This window comes from Anser brachyrhynchus (genome assembly GCF_964034855.1).
Source record: "Anser brachyrhynchus genome assembly, chromosome: 1".
NCBI classification, from domain to species: Eukaryota; Metazoa; Chordata; class Aves; order Anseriformes; family Anatidae; genus Anser; species Anser brachyrhynchus.
The window spans coordinates 65117160-65134267 of record NC_137694.1 but is presented as its reverse complement, the minus strand read 5'-3'; the positions used below and the strand labels follow the sequence as shown (position 1 = coordinate 65134267).

General features: G+C 38.3%; 1 protein-coding gene across 16 annotated transcripts in view; it reads right to left on the bottom strand.

Moving 5' to 3' along the window:
• The window catches only part of WNK1 (WNK lysine deficient protein kinase 1), a 103515-nt gene that overhangs the window by 48284 nt on the left and 38123 nt on the right, over positions 1 to 17108 (bottom strand). For 14 of the 16 annotated variants that reach the window (XM_080575998.1, XM_080576007.1, XM_080576006.1 and 11 more), the window contains exon 4: positions 15062 to 15219. In XM_080575998.1, coding sequence (XP_080432124.1) covers positions 15062 to 15219 — 158 coding nt within the window. Of the gene's footprint in view, positions 1 to 1487; positions 1861 to 15061; positions 15313 to 17108 lie in introns of those variants that run through there. The other 2 variants (XM_080576002.1, XM_080576004.1) reach the window with 2 other exon arrangements.

Here is a 17108-nt window from a genome sequence, read left to right as displayed (position 1 = left end):
CACAGATGCTTTTACAGCTTCATCACACCATCACAGAGAAACCAAAGGGGAGCCCTGCAATTCAAATAACCTTGATGTGCCCTTAAAAGCTCAGGAGCTGAGCAGCCAAGCATACTTTCATTAGATTCCAAACACAAAGGCGCTGAAGTACATACTAAGCAACTCAGTGTTCCTGGTTTCAACATTTCACACTTACTGCAAGACTGTCACTTTCTTACATGCTTCTCTTCATTCCCCAGTCTCCAAACTGCTTAGAAAAACCACACAATCTAATTTTTTTTAATCTATTTGTCCCATTAATCAGAGCTAAATACCCAAATCCTACTAGCTTTTTTTTGTCTTAATAATTTGCTAAGGAAATGAAAGGAAGAGCTCTTGCAAAGGAAAATAAAAGTGTAGGTAGGTATACCAGGCACACATGAAATCATAAACATTTTCCCAAGCTATTATCTACAACAGCATAAACTGGCACTGGGGCTGAAGGCAGCAGTCTCCTGTTCTCCATTGCCCTTTTCCACACCCATGTCATTTCCCCCCCTCTTGCTGGCACAAACCTTTATACAGCTGCATAACGAACCAGATCACGGCATTTATCAGACTTGAAGCAAACTCAGCCAGGTTCACTACATTGTGGCACAAACTCTGAGGCTTACAAAAGGAGCACTAGGGCTATAGCTAACAAGGGCAGAATCGCTTCCCTTGAAAGCAGTGCAAACTTCAAGTAAACTCACTAATTTTTACATTTTGAAAAGCCATCCAAAACTTTATAATATGGGCACATGTGTAAAGTAGCACAAGGTGCAACTGATGCAAACCTGGATATTTACTAACACTTATCTTAGTCTTCATTTTAAGCACAGGAAATTTCACGTTTCACTTAACTTAGATATGATAAATTTTGTGATTTCATCAGATTTTAATCAGGTAAAAAAAATTGAATTCCAAAATTGTAACATCCACATTTGTACAGTTATATGATCCACTAAAAGCAAGATCTGTAACTATTAAAAAATCCATATTTTCGAAATATTTAAAACACAAGAACTCCTCTTCACAATTTTTGCCCAAAAACATGGTATTTTGCATCAGTGCTCACCAAATAACTGAATCAGTAGTTTAACATCTCATTGTAATTCAAAAGATACTGAAAATATCATAAGAGAAAATACAATCAGTGCTGTATAACTTACTATACAAAAAGAAAAAAAGAAAAAGCATCATGTGACCTCAGCAATCCTAATTAAAAAAAAAAAAAACGAAAAATAGCAACACAGCTTGGAAATAGCAGGAGCAACAAGTGTTCCAGCTTTGCTGTTCAGGATTTTAATGTACATTAGGAAGCTGCAGAAAAAGTATCATCGAGTTTAAAAGCTGAGGAACCATTCCATGCAAAGCAGTTCAGATTTGTTGAGAATTCTGATTCACCACCCCCCAAATCCTTTACTGCAGCTACACACAATTACTCTGGAGTTGACACTCTCACCTACCTCTTTAGTGCAATCCTTGTGAGAACAGCAACAACAGTGGGAATTAACAATTACAAATACGGGACAGATCTCTCTTTTTGTAAAATCCATCAGGAAAAGAGATGCACACACCAAAGAGTTAGCTGGGTGTTAATTTCCGATGGGAATCCGTTTGGCTGTGGACTTAACGCACAGCGGAGGGAAAGCAGACATCAAAGTTAGAAGGAAGCATTGTTTTCTGTTTGATACCCCTTGTACTTTTCCAAGTCCAGTACATGAGGCTGCAGAGATTCAAGCTCAATATCTGCTTTTGCCACTCAAATTCTGAATAGAAAGAATGAATATAAGCAAGAGGTAAGCTTGTCCTTTCCTGCCTGCCCAGCTAGCTGCAAGGAGGAGGAAGAGGAGGCAGCACAGGGAGCCTTTACTTCCTGCATGTCCCCGCCTCCCCGGCTGGCTGCTCTCCTATTCTCCACCCAAGTTTTCTGCCATAGTTTAAGGCTGCAGGAGGAACATCACCCAGCTCCACGCTGGCTTTGGCAGACGTACACTTTTGAACTGAAGGGAACGGATCAGTCAGTATGTTGCTCTGACCCAAGGTTGCTGGCACTAATTTTGTGCTAGGAGAGAAGGCAACTGCTGTTTCTCCTCTTCTTTCCACAGAGCTACATAAGTATACTCACAGCTGATAACTTCAATTTAATCCCAGAAGAACACAAACTTGCACTAGGATAACACAGTATAGCCCGTCTCCCTCTTCCCTAACAATTACATTTGCTACCATTGCTACCATCATCTGCTTTTCTTTTACTAGGTGCTTAACGTAAGGGAATAGGTATTTAAGGAGATTCTCAAACTGCTGGACAAATTTAGAAGGCTGTGTTGTTGCTTCTTTTATATCACGTGCACGAATATAATCTGGAGTTATATTTCCCAACGCCTCTTGCTCTGTTCCAAACCCAACATGAAGTCTGTTGTTTTTTTCTTCCCCTGGTATCTAGTTTCAAACAGCTATTGCAGAGCTTGCTTTCTAATAAAACGAGTTGTTCACAGCTTCCAGGCTTTTTTTGGAAGGACAATAGCAGCAATGGTAAGAAAGCTCACATACACAGCTTTAAAGTGCAAAGTGAACAAACACATTTTGATAGCTAGTGAGGATAATTTAAAATTGAACGTAATAACAGTTTATCAAGAGCACTTCTCAACCCACAAAACAGCAGACTTAGTTCCCCAAGTATACCAAAGTTATACAAATATTGTTATATCACACAACACCAATGTTGCAAAGCAACACCTTTTCATCCTTCGCTGGGCATTTTAGAAATCCCCTCCACCAGCTGCAGTGAAACGTTAGAGATATCAAGGGAAAAGAGGTCCTAAAACATACTGCTATGTTGAGTGGCCTTCCAACTGCTTAGCTAGACACTTACACACTCACATCAACTAACTATTGATTATCACCTCAGTTTTAACAGTGCTTACTGCTATCTTCAATAAAGCACATCAGAATTTCACTTGCCAGTGTTTATAATTTGTTTGTCATTGTTACAGTGGCACTCAAACCCAATGACAGCGGGTTTTGTACAGTCAAAGCCAATCTACTTCCCAGGATCAGCACCTAACATTCAACACATTAAGGCTGCACTTTTCTGGGGCGCACCACATGAGATGTGAAGAATATTTGAAGTGTTTCAGCTTTTAATATGAACACAGTGTACCTGTCCCAGTCTAACCATGATGTTTGCTTGGCTCTTTGCAAAAGTACTTTAACTGCAGAGCTTGAGAGGAATTCTACCGTAACTGATTAATCTTCTCAAACAAAATGTTCAAACTCTGCAGTCCAGAGGCTAATAGAATCAGCAGCAAAGTCAAATCTCAAAAACAAAGTAATTAAAAGTCTCTATATTTTCTTTTTAGCTAAGTTGTTACCATGCTAGTTTGAGCCAGATCCAGGCTGCCACAACCCATTAATTCAAGGAAACTTGACAGAGCATATGATTCCAGTGGAAAACAAGCCAGGGATCCTACCTCCTTCCCATAGTCTCACAGAAGCCCTCAGGCAACAGTATATATGGCATTTAAATTGCTTTACCCTATGATCTTCTAAAGGTCACCACTGGCTATTAGTTACTCACCCAGCCCTCAAAACCTACAAGTTTAACTATTTCACCCCCTTTTCCACATCTAATCCCTCATCCCAATACTGTTCTATCATCTAGAAACAATCTTTCAGATTTCTTTCCTTAACTCACACAGAGTACATCTATATCATAATTCTTATCCCAGTTCAACTGAATATCTGCCTATCTATTATGAAAAGACCTCACTCAGCATTTACTCGGTTCAGAAGAGATACAGGTTGCCTACAGAAGCTGCATTTTATTGTTCTTGTTAAAAAGAACAAGATACAGTAGAGTTCAGAAAAAATTAAAATGATGCAGCACATTTAACAGAAGTGAAAATTGAGCTTCTCTGATTTCAGTATTTCCATAGTAATTAATTCTGGACAATTGATAATTCTGTCAGGAATGAAATCAGTAAATCCTGCAGAATAAGCTCTGCACAAGATCAATATCCTAACAGAGTAAACAGTAGTACTGCAGTACAAGCAATAGAAGCAGACGAAGGCTTTCAATGAGCTAGTCAGCTCACAAGCCTCTACTTAGACCATTGTCTTGGGACAGTTTTGCCCTGTTCTGAAGAAAAGCAATGACTGCACATTTTGAACCTGATACCTTTTGAACTTGCCTAATCTACCACCAGCCAGACCAGAATTTCCCTCAACTATTTAAGAAAGCTCTACACCACTGAAATAGCTCAACCAGTGTCTTCAGACTGCAGAAGCTGGAGATACGACATTCACACCCCTCTCCCCTCATCATACTGGCATGCAAGTAATCTAAGTCCCATGATTCTTAAATTTCTCAAAATCAGCAGTCTTCAAACTTGCAACAGATAACCGTGTATGTCCAGATTTCACACTCAGTTATGAAGATAGTAGAGGCAATGCGGTATTTATACAGGCCTGCTTGCCACAACCTGACTGATCAGTTTGGAAACTATTTTGTCTTCAATGTACCATGTACTCTCAAACAATTTGAGATGTTAATAAAAACAAAAGGCTAGTCATATATAGTCATATACTTGACAGTAAAAACATCCCATACATACATGATTGAAGTTGTTATATGCCAAGATACATTTGCAATATAACCATTCTACCCATACTAACTGTTTATTCTTTGAGTTGTGAAGTTGCTTAAGAGAAGTATCTAGTTATTTGTACGAGAATCTTTGGTAAAAAGAATAAATACATGTTCCTTGTCTGACTAGCTATCACATCTTGCTGTCATCTCCACATCCATATTCTACAACTGACCTCCAAGCCCACAAGCTGCAGGACAATTACACTGCCTGCTCATCCAACTGCTTTGCCAGCACCTCAATACTGTTTGTTTTATTCAAAGCCAGAGAATTTAGTGTTAAAAGCCTTACAACGCCACGTACTTAAAATCCATCCCATCACCAAATCTAATTTAAGAAACTGAACTAGCACTAGTCTTAACTCTTTAGAGAAATCATTGGTTGTTTTCTTTTCCAGCACTCCCAAGTAAAAGGCTGTAACAATGTAAAAAACACTGTATTTGTGGTAATATTGAATTGTCATTTATACTATGCTAGATATACATCATGCCTTACAATTACCACATTGACTAATTACCTAGACCAGCACACAAGGGGTGTTAGGTTTTTTAGACATGCAAGTTCTCACAACAGAACCTCCAGGTAAGAACATCAACCTATTTCAAAAGTCTTAAGAATCTGAATCCCTTATGACTGACTAGTTGAATGGATAGTTTTAGGTAAGAAGTAGATGAACTAATCACAGCACCTCTCGTAACTGCAGCAACCTTCTCCAATGAATAGAAGAAATCACACAATCTCTAGAATAGGAAATTTAGTAATCAAAAGGCAGAACACAATTTCTTCATGTATAGCTGTCAAACCATTATGATATAGCTGCATGTAATGGTGGAAAGGGCCTTGTTTAGAAACACACGTGATAAGGATAGAAGTTCTTCCAAAACGACAGTGACTGCACAAGCAGACTGGGAACTAACTTGGCAGTTTTTATTCTTCCACAGGACTATAAAGGTAAGATCAGCTTAATTTATCACACAGTTGTTAAACTTGACACTCAGAAGCAGGAGTACTGCCTTTGTTATCTGAACAAGAACATGCAGTGGTGCACATCTTGAGCTAGCTAAATGAGCCATCGTTTTGCTGGGATTTTAGCTTGGAAACGGCTTTCAAAAAAAATGGGGACATGCCTAGACACACATCTCAGTGCTATAAATATAGAAATGCCACAGTGACACAATATCAAAAACAAAAATGTCTTTCTTCTATTTTCAGTATGGAAAATATATTTTTGAAAAATCACATTATATTAGTTGCATTCTCTGCTTTAATTAGCTATCATTCTGACAGAAAAACATCATGTAGCACTCATTTTAGAATTTAAGTACAGCACTAATAATTCTAAAGCCACAGATAAGGTCCAGCGGACTTGGAATTGAATTAAAAAGAACAATCCAACATTGAATCTTTTCCATGGGGCATAAAAACATATTCACTGCCAGAACAACCGCTTAGAAGATAACTACTAAAAGGCCTAGGATAATGTTGCAAATTCCAAAAATAGTGCACAATTCAGACCAAAAGTCACTATCTCACTATCCCTTTTATTTTCTGACTTATTAGAATATGAGCGAGGGACTTCTATTTGTGTACCAAAAGATTCAGTTTCAGAGGAGGGTCCTAAAAAGTATCCCTGCTACTCGGAGAATTATGATGGTAATAGGTGGTAAGGTAGAATCATCTGAAAGGTATTTACCTTCAAAAGTCACAAGCTCAGTGTTAGGAAGCCGCAAAACACCTTCACTATAGAGAAAAGCAAGAGTCTTTTTTCCCTTTAGCATAAAAACATTACGCACAATAAGCAATGGAGTTTCTCATACACACTTTCAAGCTTGGTGTTTCTCTCATCAAAAACAGTGTAGGCAGGAAGACTAGGGAAGAGATCATCCCCTTGTACACAGCACTGGTGAGGCTCCACCTTGAATACTATGTTCAGTCTTGGCCCCTCACTACAAGAAGGATAGTGAGTTGCTCGAGCACGTACAGAGAAGAGCACTGAAGCTGGTGAAGGGAACAGAGAAATGGCTGAGCCCCCCAGAATTGGGGCTGTTCAGTCTGGAGAAGAGGAGACTTGAGGGGAGACCTCATTGCTCTTTACAACTACCTGAAAGGAGGCTGTAACAAGGAGGGTGTCTTGTCTCTCTTCACAGGTGAGAAGTGATAGGATGCAAGGAAATGGTCTCAAGTTGCACCAGGGAAGATTTAAATTGGACATAGGAAGAATTTCTTCACAGAGAGGGTGGTCAGGCATTGGAATAGGCTGCCCAGAGAAGTGGAGGCATCACCATCACTGGAGGTATTTGAGATGTGAATGTGGCACTTAGGGGCGTGTTTTAGTGATGGGACAGTAGGTCAGGTTGATAGCTGGACTTGATGATCTTTAAGGTCTTTTCCAACCTAGACAATTCTATGATTCTCTGCTTTTGAGAATAAACTACCTGCAAATTTTCATTCAGTTTTGGTAGCTTTTACTGTTCTAATATGGGAACAAAACAAAGCATTCAAATAGGCATATATGCTCACATGTTATTGCCTGTTTTGGGAACAGCTCGGAGTAATTTGTAGAGACCTATATAGGGTTTCCATACAATTTTAGTGGAGTTCTGGCCTATGAATCACATAACATCTCAAAATAACTTTTTTTTTTTAAACTCATTGCCACTGTGAGCTTCTGCAAGACTAAAACTTTCCTGAAGTCAACACATTTCTACCCAAGTGCAACTATAGCAGCACAGTTGTTAGGACAAGAAATAGCAGCCCATCCGTTGTTAATGTCAGTACTTTTGACTAGTGCTGACAAAAAACCATCAAGCTATCAGTCTCCCCATGGAAATCCTTAGTGTGCGACTTCGGTGATTCATTAATGGTTCTCCTAACACTGCAAAGCCAGGCATTTTCAAACACTGACCACTTCTCTGTTCTTAAGAAGAGAGTCACCTTCCCATCTTTTGCTAAAGTAAATTAACCACAGTTAATGTAAGAGCTATATAAATGTCTGTACAGGATAATATTAGATATTAGCATCACAATTTAACAAGGCCAGATCCTTTAGAGATATTGAAGTGGGTTGGTTTTGTGGTTGGTTTGTTGTTGTGTTTTGTTTTTTTTATATATATATACATTGTTTACTCAATATACCATGGGCTAATGTAGGCTTATAAAAACACGTTTAAGAAGTCTGCAATATAACCAAATTTTTGAATTTCACATCGAAAAAATGTATTAGATCTTGATTTTCTGCACCTCAGCTCATATCCTCCCCCATTTCAGTTCCTGATCATTTTAAAATCATACATAATTTAAGACAGATCCCAAGCTCAACAATGATCAAAGTAAGAAAAATCCCCTTTCACTTCGACTAAATTTTTTTTTTAAATACCAATATTGACATAACAGTTTTAGCTGTAATCTAGAAGCTTTTGATGCTGAATAGTACAAATGCCTCTTAAGACGAACTCATAAAAGTGATCTACTTTTAGAAAGGAATTCAGTTGAATGAGTCTTTTTCCTTCTAACTTCAGATATATAACCTAGCTTTGTAAACTGTGTAGCATGTTAATTGCAGTGTTCTAGCTGCTTCCTGTTGTTTCTTACTTAGATCATTGTTATTTCTCTAAAAAGAGGGACTTAACTAAGACAAAACTTCTTAAGATATTAATGCTTTGAGACCTAGTACTCCTATTTTGTCCCCCTTCCATTTTTAAGGTTATGTATTTCTGAACTGATGAGTCAGTGACTGTACTTTCACTCAGGAAGATTCCACATTCTTAAAGAAATGCTGTTTAAAATGCTTGCAACAGAGCTGAACGGCTACAGAATACAAGCAGCAGAAGCTTACATACTCTTTAATCATAGTATCGTATCACAGATGTTGATGCATCTCTGTTGATACAGCCGGCCTCCTGGGCTGCAAGCACGCACTGCTGGCTCATGTTGAGCTTTTGATCCACCAGAACCCCCAAGTCCTACTCTGCAGGGCTGCTCTCAGTGAGTTCCTCTCCCAACCTGTCCTCTTGTACAGGTTGTCCTGACCCAGGTGCAGCACCTTGCACTTGGCCTTGTGAACCTCATTAAGCTCACATGGGCCCATTTTTCTAGCTTGTCCAAGTCCTTTTGGATGGCATTCCTTCCTTCTGTTGTATCAACTGCACCACTCAGCTTGGTGTCCTCTGCAGACTTGCTGAGGGTGTACTCGATCCCACTGTCTATGTTGTTGATAAAGATACTGAACAGTACTGGTCCCAAGATGGACACCTGAAGGGCACCACTAGTCACTGGCCTCCAACTGGACACAGAGACACTGACTGCAGGTCTCTCTCTGGCTGTGGCCATCCAGCCACATTTAATTCATTATTTAATTCATTTAGTGTGATACTGAGGAATTACACCTGGTGTGCTTTTTTTTTTTCCCCATTTGATACTTAAGTGCCTGAATTTTCTTCTTTCAGTCAACACAATTACAATAATTTTCTCTTTCTTACTATGTTTCCTGTGCTTGGTTGGAGGCTCAGGGATTTTCAGTATGTGCTTTAACAAAAGACTACTTGCTTTATTAGAGGGTACCCTTTCCCTGCTTTTCCAACATTCCTTATCAATGCTTATTCCCCATTGAAAACTTGGTAGGAAGGGTGTCTCTATGTATATGAATGAGGCCAAGAAACCAAGTTATTCAAGGTAAAGGAACAGAGCTTTATGTACACTTAACAAATCTCACATTACTTCTAGAAAGTAAAATAGGATATTCATCAATATTCATTAGACAAGTAAAACTAATCACCAGTCTAAAGGTTAAGCAGTTATATTTGCTGCCTTGGATGTCTTAAGGGAACAAAAAAGAAGACAGAGGTAGGATGACTTGCCCATTTCATCTCTAAGGAAAATAAAGAATTTAGTTGATTAAGTTAGGCAATTATGATGTCTAACTTTTAAGTCACTAAAGAATAAATTAATTTAATCTCAATTGCCCAAGCTGCAGCACTTCATAAGTGACTGGTTTCTAGCCAAGAGAATGACCTTCACTCTAACCAGTAAGCTTCAGTTCCCACAAGCTAGGGAAATTACAGCTTTTAAACCAGTTAGACACTGCCTGGTCTGGTTACTCATTATGTACCTTGTTCCCTCAGGCCTTTTTTAAGCTCTGTACAACAGAGATGAAAAAAAGCTGTGCCCATTCTGTGGAACATTTCAGTACAGAACATTTTGTGTTTTGCTTTGTTTTCTTAAGTCAAAATGCAAAATGTTTTTTTCTCCTCATCCTAAGGCTCAGAAGGCAGATATTTGTTTAGAGAAGAGACTGGACTTTTGATGAAGGCAAGGACAAGTCTAAAACTTCACTTTGTCCAAGTAAGCGTGAAGAAAATTAAGTATAGAGAACAAGACTATCAGGAAAATTTAAAAGGTAAGTTTATATAACGGGAGGGGGCAAAAAAAATGTTCTGCTCACACTCACGTTAGATGATTAGTACATTTAAAACCAAGGATGGTCTTAACTTTTTTTGGAATTAACATGTTTGGATTTATGTTAGTGACAGTCATGCAAGAATGAGATGAATCTGCATAATAAACCCCATTAACTGTCATTTTACTCATCCTGGGACTAGTCAATCATCTAGAAAATTTGATTTAGATATACAAGTATTAGAGATGGAGCAACCAGTACCTCTATGCACTTGGAAAAATAATCTCTGTGCTACAAAAAGAAAGCTTACAGGAAACAGAGAACAGAAGTAACCAAGGTCTGTACTGCATCTGTGAGTAGAGAGCAAATGTAAGCCTAAAAAAAAACAACAAAAAAAAAAACAAACTAGCTTTTCAAGCAACTGCATGGGTTACATGTCACACCAGAGGCTGAGACAAAGCAGCTGAACCTATGCAGTTATGCCTTCACTGCGTTGCTTCCCAAAGACTAAATTAAGAAATCATACTTAAGATGTCTGTTCTATAAATATCCATTTTCATTTAAATACACGTATAGCCCGTTTCAAATATGTTCTTGTGACAAAATAATTGAAATATGCATGAAACAGGTCAAAGAAAGAATACCAGTTGAGAGAACAGTGTCAGACATGAAAATCTTCCCAAATTTTACCAAGATCTTATTTCACTTTTTTTTTTGTATAAATAATTACGTGACAATTAAGTACCATGATCACATTTTGTATTGAACTGCCTGTATTGCTTGATATGGTTCAGACTTGCAAAAAAAAGGTGGGGGGCACTGCATAACCTAGTACTGCATCATACAGTTTGACACAGCTGTGACTGCACAACTGGGCAGGGGCAAAAAAATCACAGGAGCAGACGACACTACCTTAATGGGTAGCTTTAATTAATAGGTAGCTTACTTTCCAAGTAAAGGCTTAGGTGTGTTTTTTCTGAGGTCATGTAGACAGCAATAAGTGCCCACTGGGTGCATTCAGTCCCAGCTGAAGAGACTTACTGATTAAACCACAGATTATTATTTTTTTTAATAAGATAAAAATCCCAGAAATCGTAACTTCTTTAAGTACTAACTACTCATTTATTTAGAGCCATTTCCAAAGAACGGTAGAGGATAGCTTCAAAGCGGAATATATGCTTTTTGTGGAGACAGAATTGTAACATTATGTTCTGATGAAAATAGAGGGAGGCTAGACTCTTATACCTGAGCGAGAATACATGCAGGTATTTTCTATTCTAAAGAAACTGCTAGTGATAAGGTCTGGACTGAATGTGGTAGAGCGTGCAAATACAACCAGAGGTAAATACTTTGTGTTAAACTCCCCCTGACTGCTTTACCAGAACTGTAAAGCAACATAACACCTTGGCCCCTATAACTTGCAGACAGTTGTGGTGGTTTTTTTGTTTGTTTGCTTTTTTTTTTTATTTTTGTGTTTTTGTTTTGTTTTTTTTTTTTTAAACTGGGCTTTTACTCAGATTCTTCTACTAAAAGAAGAATTCTTCTAAACAAAGTCGAGCCAGAAAACCAGTTTAACAACTGTTTTCCATGCCAGGGAAAATTCAGGAACTTCACCCCAGCACTCCTTTATTAAGGAAAAATAGGAATTTCTCAATGAGCACATAGACAAGATAGACATCCTGCAAAATGACAGACTTGTGCAGCACTGCTGTTGTACATGATGCAAAGCAACAATAATCAGCTGGGCCAATAAGTCTCACCAAAAAGACAAACTTCAGCCTTTAGATTTGATATCTACATCTCTGCTTACCTAACTACATTACTTCATCAGAAAACTGCTCCCAGAACAGAAAAACAAAAAAAAACAAACAAAAAAAAAAAAGAGAAGACCCTGAACAGAAGAGGTAGAACACCCAAATATTCTGAGCAATCTTGGCAAATGCCTCAAGCCAATGCTGCAGTATCATGCATCAGCTAGAGCCATCCTAATCACAAAAGGAATAAGGTCAGAAAGCAACGCAGCTGAAGGCCATTCTAGAAGAGAGACCAACGTACAGACGAAACAGGAGAGAAGAACGTAAGCTGGTAGTACCAAGTCCAGAGCTGACAGGACACCATGGGCATTAAGACACCCTTTACAGGTTTCTCTCCTAAGCAATAGCTAGGGTCTAAGCTAACACAGCAACTGTGCTTTTTACCAAGGCCAACAGTTCCTGCAAAAGGGTGGAGGGAAATCAAACAATTTAAATACTTATCTCCTGCACTCAGTGGCTGTACGTTTTGATCTTACTGCCTTTGGAGTTTCACTGTTTATGATCTTTTTATGATCTTTTATGATCTTTTTTCATGATCTTTCAATGACAAACCATCACCATCTTTCCCTCTGGTCTTTGTGTATGCATCTAGGTAAAATAATCCTTCCCTTTAAGGCACAAACAGAACTACAGCTCCTACCTCGACAGTCCTAAACATTCCTAGAAAAGCAGCAAACTAGAGGTTTGAATTGGACGTGCTAACCATCTACCACAAACCACAATCACCTTCTAACCTAAGTTAAAAGGAAATGTTCTGGTAAGTACCTTTGAATGCATTCCTACAGGAAGTTTTCCCAATCCATTCTGTTATTGATGGTTCACACACTGTCCTTCTAAGCGCTGAATTTATCTGCTGGTTCACCCCTCAACCACAACTACAGATACTGGCAAAATTCCTGAAGTATCCTTCAAAATGCGAGTAAGAAAATCTTATTTTCTTCTACAATGAGCAGAGGACAAGGGTAGAAAACTGTACGGCTCTTTTCACATTGGCAAAAAATACAAAGAGTATTTTATTTCACTTTCATAACATGCTTGTGCTGCCTGTGTTATGGAAGGACCACTGAATTCTCCATTGTCATTTAAGACAGGTTTATGCTTCATTTCTAGATAATATCATTGTTTCTTCATTGAAAGTATTCCTTGAATGCTAATTCAAGTGTTTGTTTTGGGTTTTGCTCTTTTTGTTTGTTTTTAAATAGACTGCTTTGTGACTGTAATGCAAAGAACAACAAACCCAAAGATACCAAAATACACAGCCTTTCATTCTCTGCCTAGAAGCAGAGAAACGTACATTTCATTTTATTTTCTTGTCCTTTACTCCTTCTGAAATCAAGTAAATCTTTTCTTTCATATAAAAATGCATTTTAGAGATATCAAGCAGTAGATGAAACAGCAGGAAATAAAATCAATGAAATTCAATCTGTGAACCACCAACAGCAGAGAAGAGTAAAAAATGTATTAGGACAGACCAAAAAATTACCATTCAATGTTTCTCGTCCACTTAGAAGTTCAACAGTCAACCAAAAACAGTGGGGAGAAAGAAGTATCAGGTTTGTCATAGGTGCAAGAAAGAAGTGGTAAGTAGAAATCCAGTAAGTCTCTATATAATGCGTCTGCTACAACCCCCTACAAGACTTTCCAATTGCTAAGTACTTCACAGACCAGGGAAATGACAGACCTGGGGACTTCCAAGCCTGGGACTGTCCCAAAAGCTGATTATTCTCACCATAGCCCAGTCCCTAGCACACTTTAAGGAATGGAAGGGCAGCTGCATCAGATACCTGTTTGATATAAAGTACCCATCCATACTGAAATTGTTTCTTTGGCTCTGGTCAATATACAAACCTAAGCATACTAGAAGATACCACTAAAACTGTTTTGCTAAGCTACTTTGTTTTCTTTCACTGATCCAGATAGCTTACACATCAGAATATGCATAGTTAACCACTAGATTTTACCCTTGTTCCTCTTGATTTAGAAGATTACAGTTAATTCACCAACATACCAAAAAATATACATATATATATAAATAAAACATACTCTTAACACCTCTTCAAAAAAACACCTATTTTTTCTCTTCCTCCTCCTGTGCCTCTCCCACATTCCCCTTCAAGCAAGAAATCACGTTTTATTTCACCAAGCCTTCCTCCAGAATTTATTGCTTCTACCATGAAGGCCCTTTCTCCCCGTCTGCAGTCAGCAATTATATCTGCCTTTTATACTGTGAGGTATCAGGAATAAGCATTTTTCCAGACCTCAGCAAGTCATTTGTTATTAAATCCTAAACTTCTCAAAGATAATACATGCCAAAAGATTAACAGGAGTAACTCTTTCCTCAATTTGTAGACTAGTGAAAGTCATTTTCTCCCTCTGTATGTGTGCACAGATACTCTGAAAAAAACAGTGCAAGTTCTTGCTTCTCCAAATGGCCACCTCACTATGTTCTTTCTGAATGCTTAGATTAGAAGGCTGAATGTATGCAGTTAGTTTTACTATGCTGCTGTACTTCTCATGGTACTGTTTTAGAGACCAGCTGTAGTAAATCAGCTACAACCACTCTCAGAATTTCTAACATTAGTCTGCTTTGTATGTTCAAGGTCTGTAGGTTCTACTTAGTCTAGTCAAATGGGAGAAATTCAGCTCTTGGTCACCTTTTCACCATTACGTGGTTTCATTAGTAACACTACTACCGCATTTACCAGCACTTTTCAGAGTGAAATATCTTCCTGCTATTGATTAAGTATTTCCACTGCATAATTATGAGAAGTGCACCTGACACAGTAGCTAAGAGCCATCTGGTATTCAGTAAACTTAAAATCATTGTAAGTAACAATTTATGATTTGTCTTGGCAGGCTGCTACAGTAAAGTGCTCTGAATTTGTGAACCAGCTTTATTTTAGAGAACAAAGCTGCCAACTGATTTTCAGGACTGAAATACTACCCCCAACCCTTCAGTGGCTTAGAAAATAATGTTATTCTAATGTGTTTTCTTGTTGTTGTCGCTGGGTATTTGTTGTCATTGTTATTAAATCCCAAGCTATTCCTTCTAATATACTGAAGGAGTATCAACACATACAAAATTTTATTTCCATTCACATATTTTACAGGTTTCTGATCAACCATTTGTACTCCCTTGCTAGCTGCCATAGCTTTAGAATCAGTAGCGGGGAGGAACTTACGCTGGTCACTCGACGGTAGATCTGCGCAGCATTTTGGCACTCAGAATAAGGATACTCAGACGTTGCCATCTCTAGCATACACATCCCAAAAGCATATACATCAACGGATTCATCATATTTCTCCTCATACATCTCGGGGGCCATGAACTCTGGGGTACCTTAAATTAAAAGAACGATTCAGACTCTAAATGTCTCAAAGCGAGCAGAGGCTGCTGGCGTTACTCACCGCAGGAGGAAGCAGTTGGGCAGACCTGTGAGACAAGAGAAAGTGGAGGCAAAAAGAAGAGGGAGGAAACCCTTAGTCACTCTGTTCCATCAACATACTTTGTGAGTCTTCCATTGCAAGGTCTTTATGGAATAAGAATGGCATGAAAGGGCTGATGTGATTCTTGTTTTATGCATGTTAGTGTAAGAATCAAAACAGACTGGATCAGGCATCAAATGGAGGGAAGGGGGATAAGAAGAGGGGAAAACAGTCAGACTAGCCATAGGCTGCAAACCAAATACTAAGGAGAGTTAAGACACTTACCTTTTCTCCCTGTAAAAAAGGAGGCACATTAAACCTGTTTTCAAGAATTACCTGACTGCCCTCTGCTGCAAAAGAAGTAGTACTGGTAGGAGCCCACAGCTAGTCTCTGACCTAGTGCTCTCCACCTATTTTTTTCAGGCAGAATAGTTCAGGAAAGGCCTTGCAATGAAAAACTCTGTCGTTAAAACATAATTCTTCATGAAAAAGGATAAAAAGTAATTTTTCTGCAAAGGCCACTCACCAGAGCCCTCTTCTTCATATACTTACCTTCCCACCTGCAGTATATTTATAGGCCTACTGCAGATACAGGCATTAGTGAGGAACATCCTACAGTCAAAAATACTTAGAAATACAGAGAGATTGAGTTACAGGCATAGAGCGTGAGATTCAACAAGTCCCATTTAAAGAGTTTGAAGAAAATTTTTGCTCAGGGAAGCATCACTGCACCCTCTTTGCAGTCCAAAGGATTGCACTGCATGATCAGATTTACTTTAAGCCAGAGATGCAAGTTTGCTTGTTGTAAATTTCAGTACAGAAGTATTTCCTGCAGACACCAGATTCAAGACAGTTTACAAATCCTTCAACAACCACATTGCTCCTTTTCACCACATGAAATCAGAAAAGAGAATGCAGTTGTAGCCACTTATCCAAAGGCTAGCTATTAACAGCAAGATACAAAGCTGTAATTTTCTAATGATAAGAGTATGTTTAAGAAAATCATTTTTTTTTTTGGTATTGGATATTTTTCATTCCTACTAATACTATGACCTGGTTAAGAAGCAGGAAATATTTCAGTGACTCCTTGCAAAATAGTTTACAGGTATATATCATTAATCCCATCTGGGAATCTAGAACAGGACTGTTGAGCAATATTGCATTTTAGCAAGCTTAAATACTAGGAATAAAAGCAACTTAATTCCCTGCAGCCTACTCACCCAACTACAAGAACAAAGCTGATAAAACCAATTCTTTGAAGAATTCACAGAAAAGGTCATCCTAGTTCTATCAACCCAATAGTTTATTTCTCAAAAAAAAAGGTCATTAGGGGATACTTAAGAACAAACCAAGTACAGGACTACACTTCCCCAGTGCACCCCCTTCCATAGTCTGGGGACCTCCTGAGTAAGACATTATACCACAATTTGCAATATTTTTATTTTTTTGATACATCTTAGTTTTTTATGACTCACAAAATGTACGAGATTTAATATTAACACCTGGTGACAATCAAAAATATTAGTCATACAAATTAATGCTAGACTAAATATCAATGTTGTTTGGTCACCAAAATCCATTTGGACATTTCTTGAAGAGGCACACTAAAGGTGAGATTTATAGTTAAGAGAGGTTTTATCAACAGCGTTGCAAGAAATTGTTGGGCAAGGCAGTAAATCTAGACTGAAATACTTAATGTTAACATAAAAAAAAATCAAAAAACGCAACCAGCATTTCAACATGTAATATCACCAGGAACAGCAAATGATCTCAACAGACGGGAAACCCAGCCTGCACATCTTC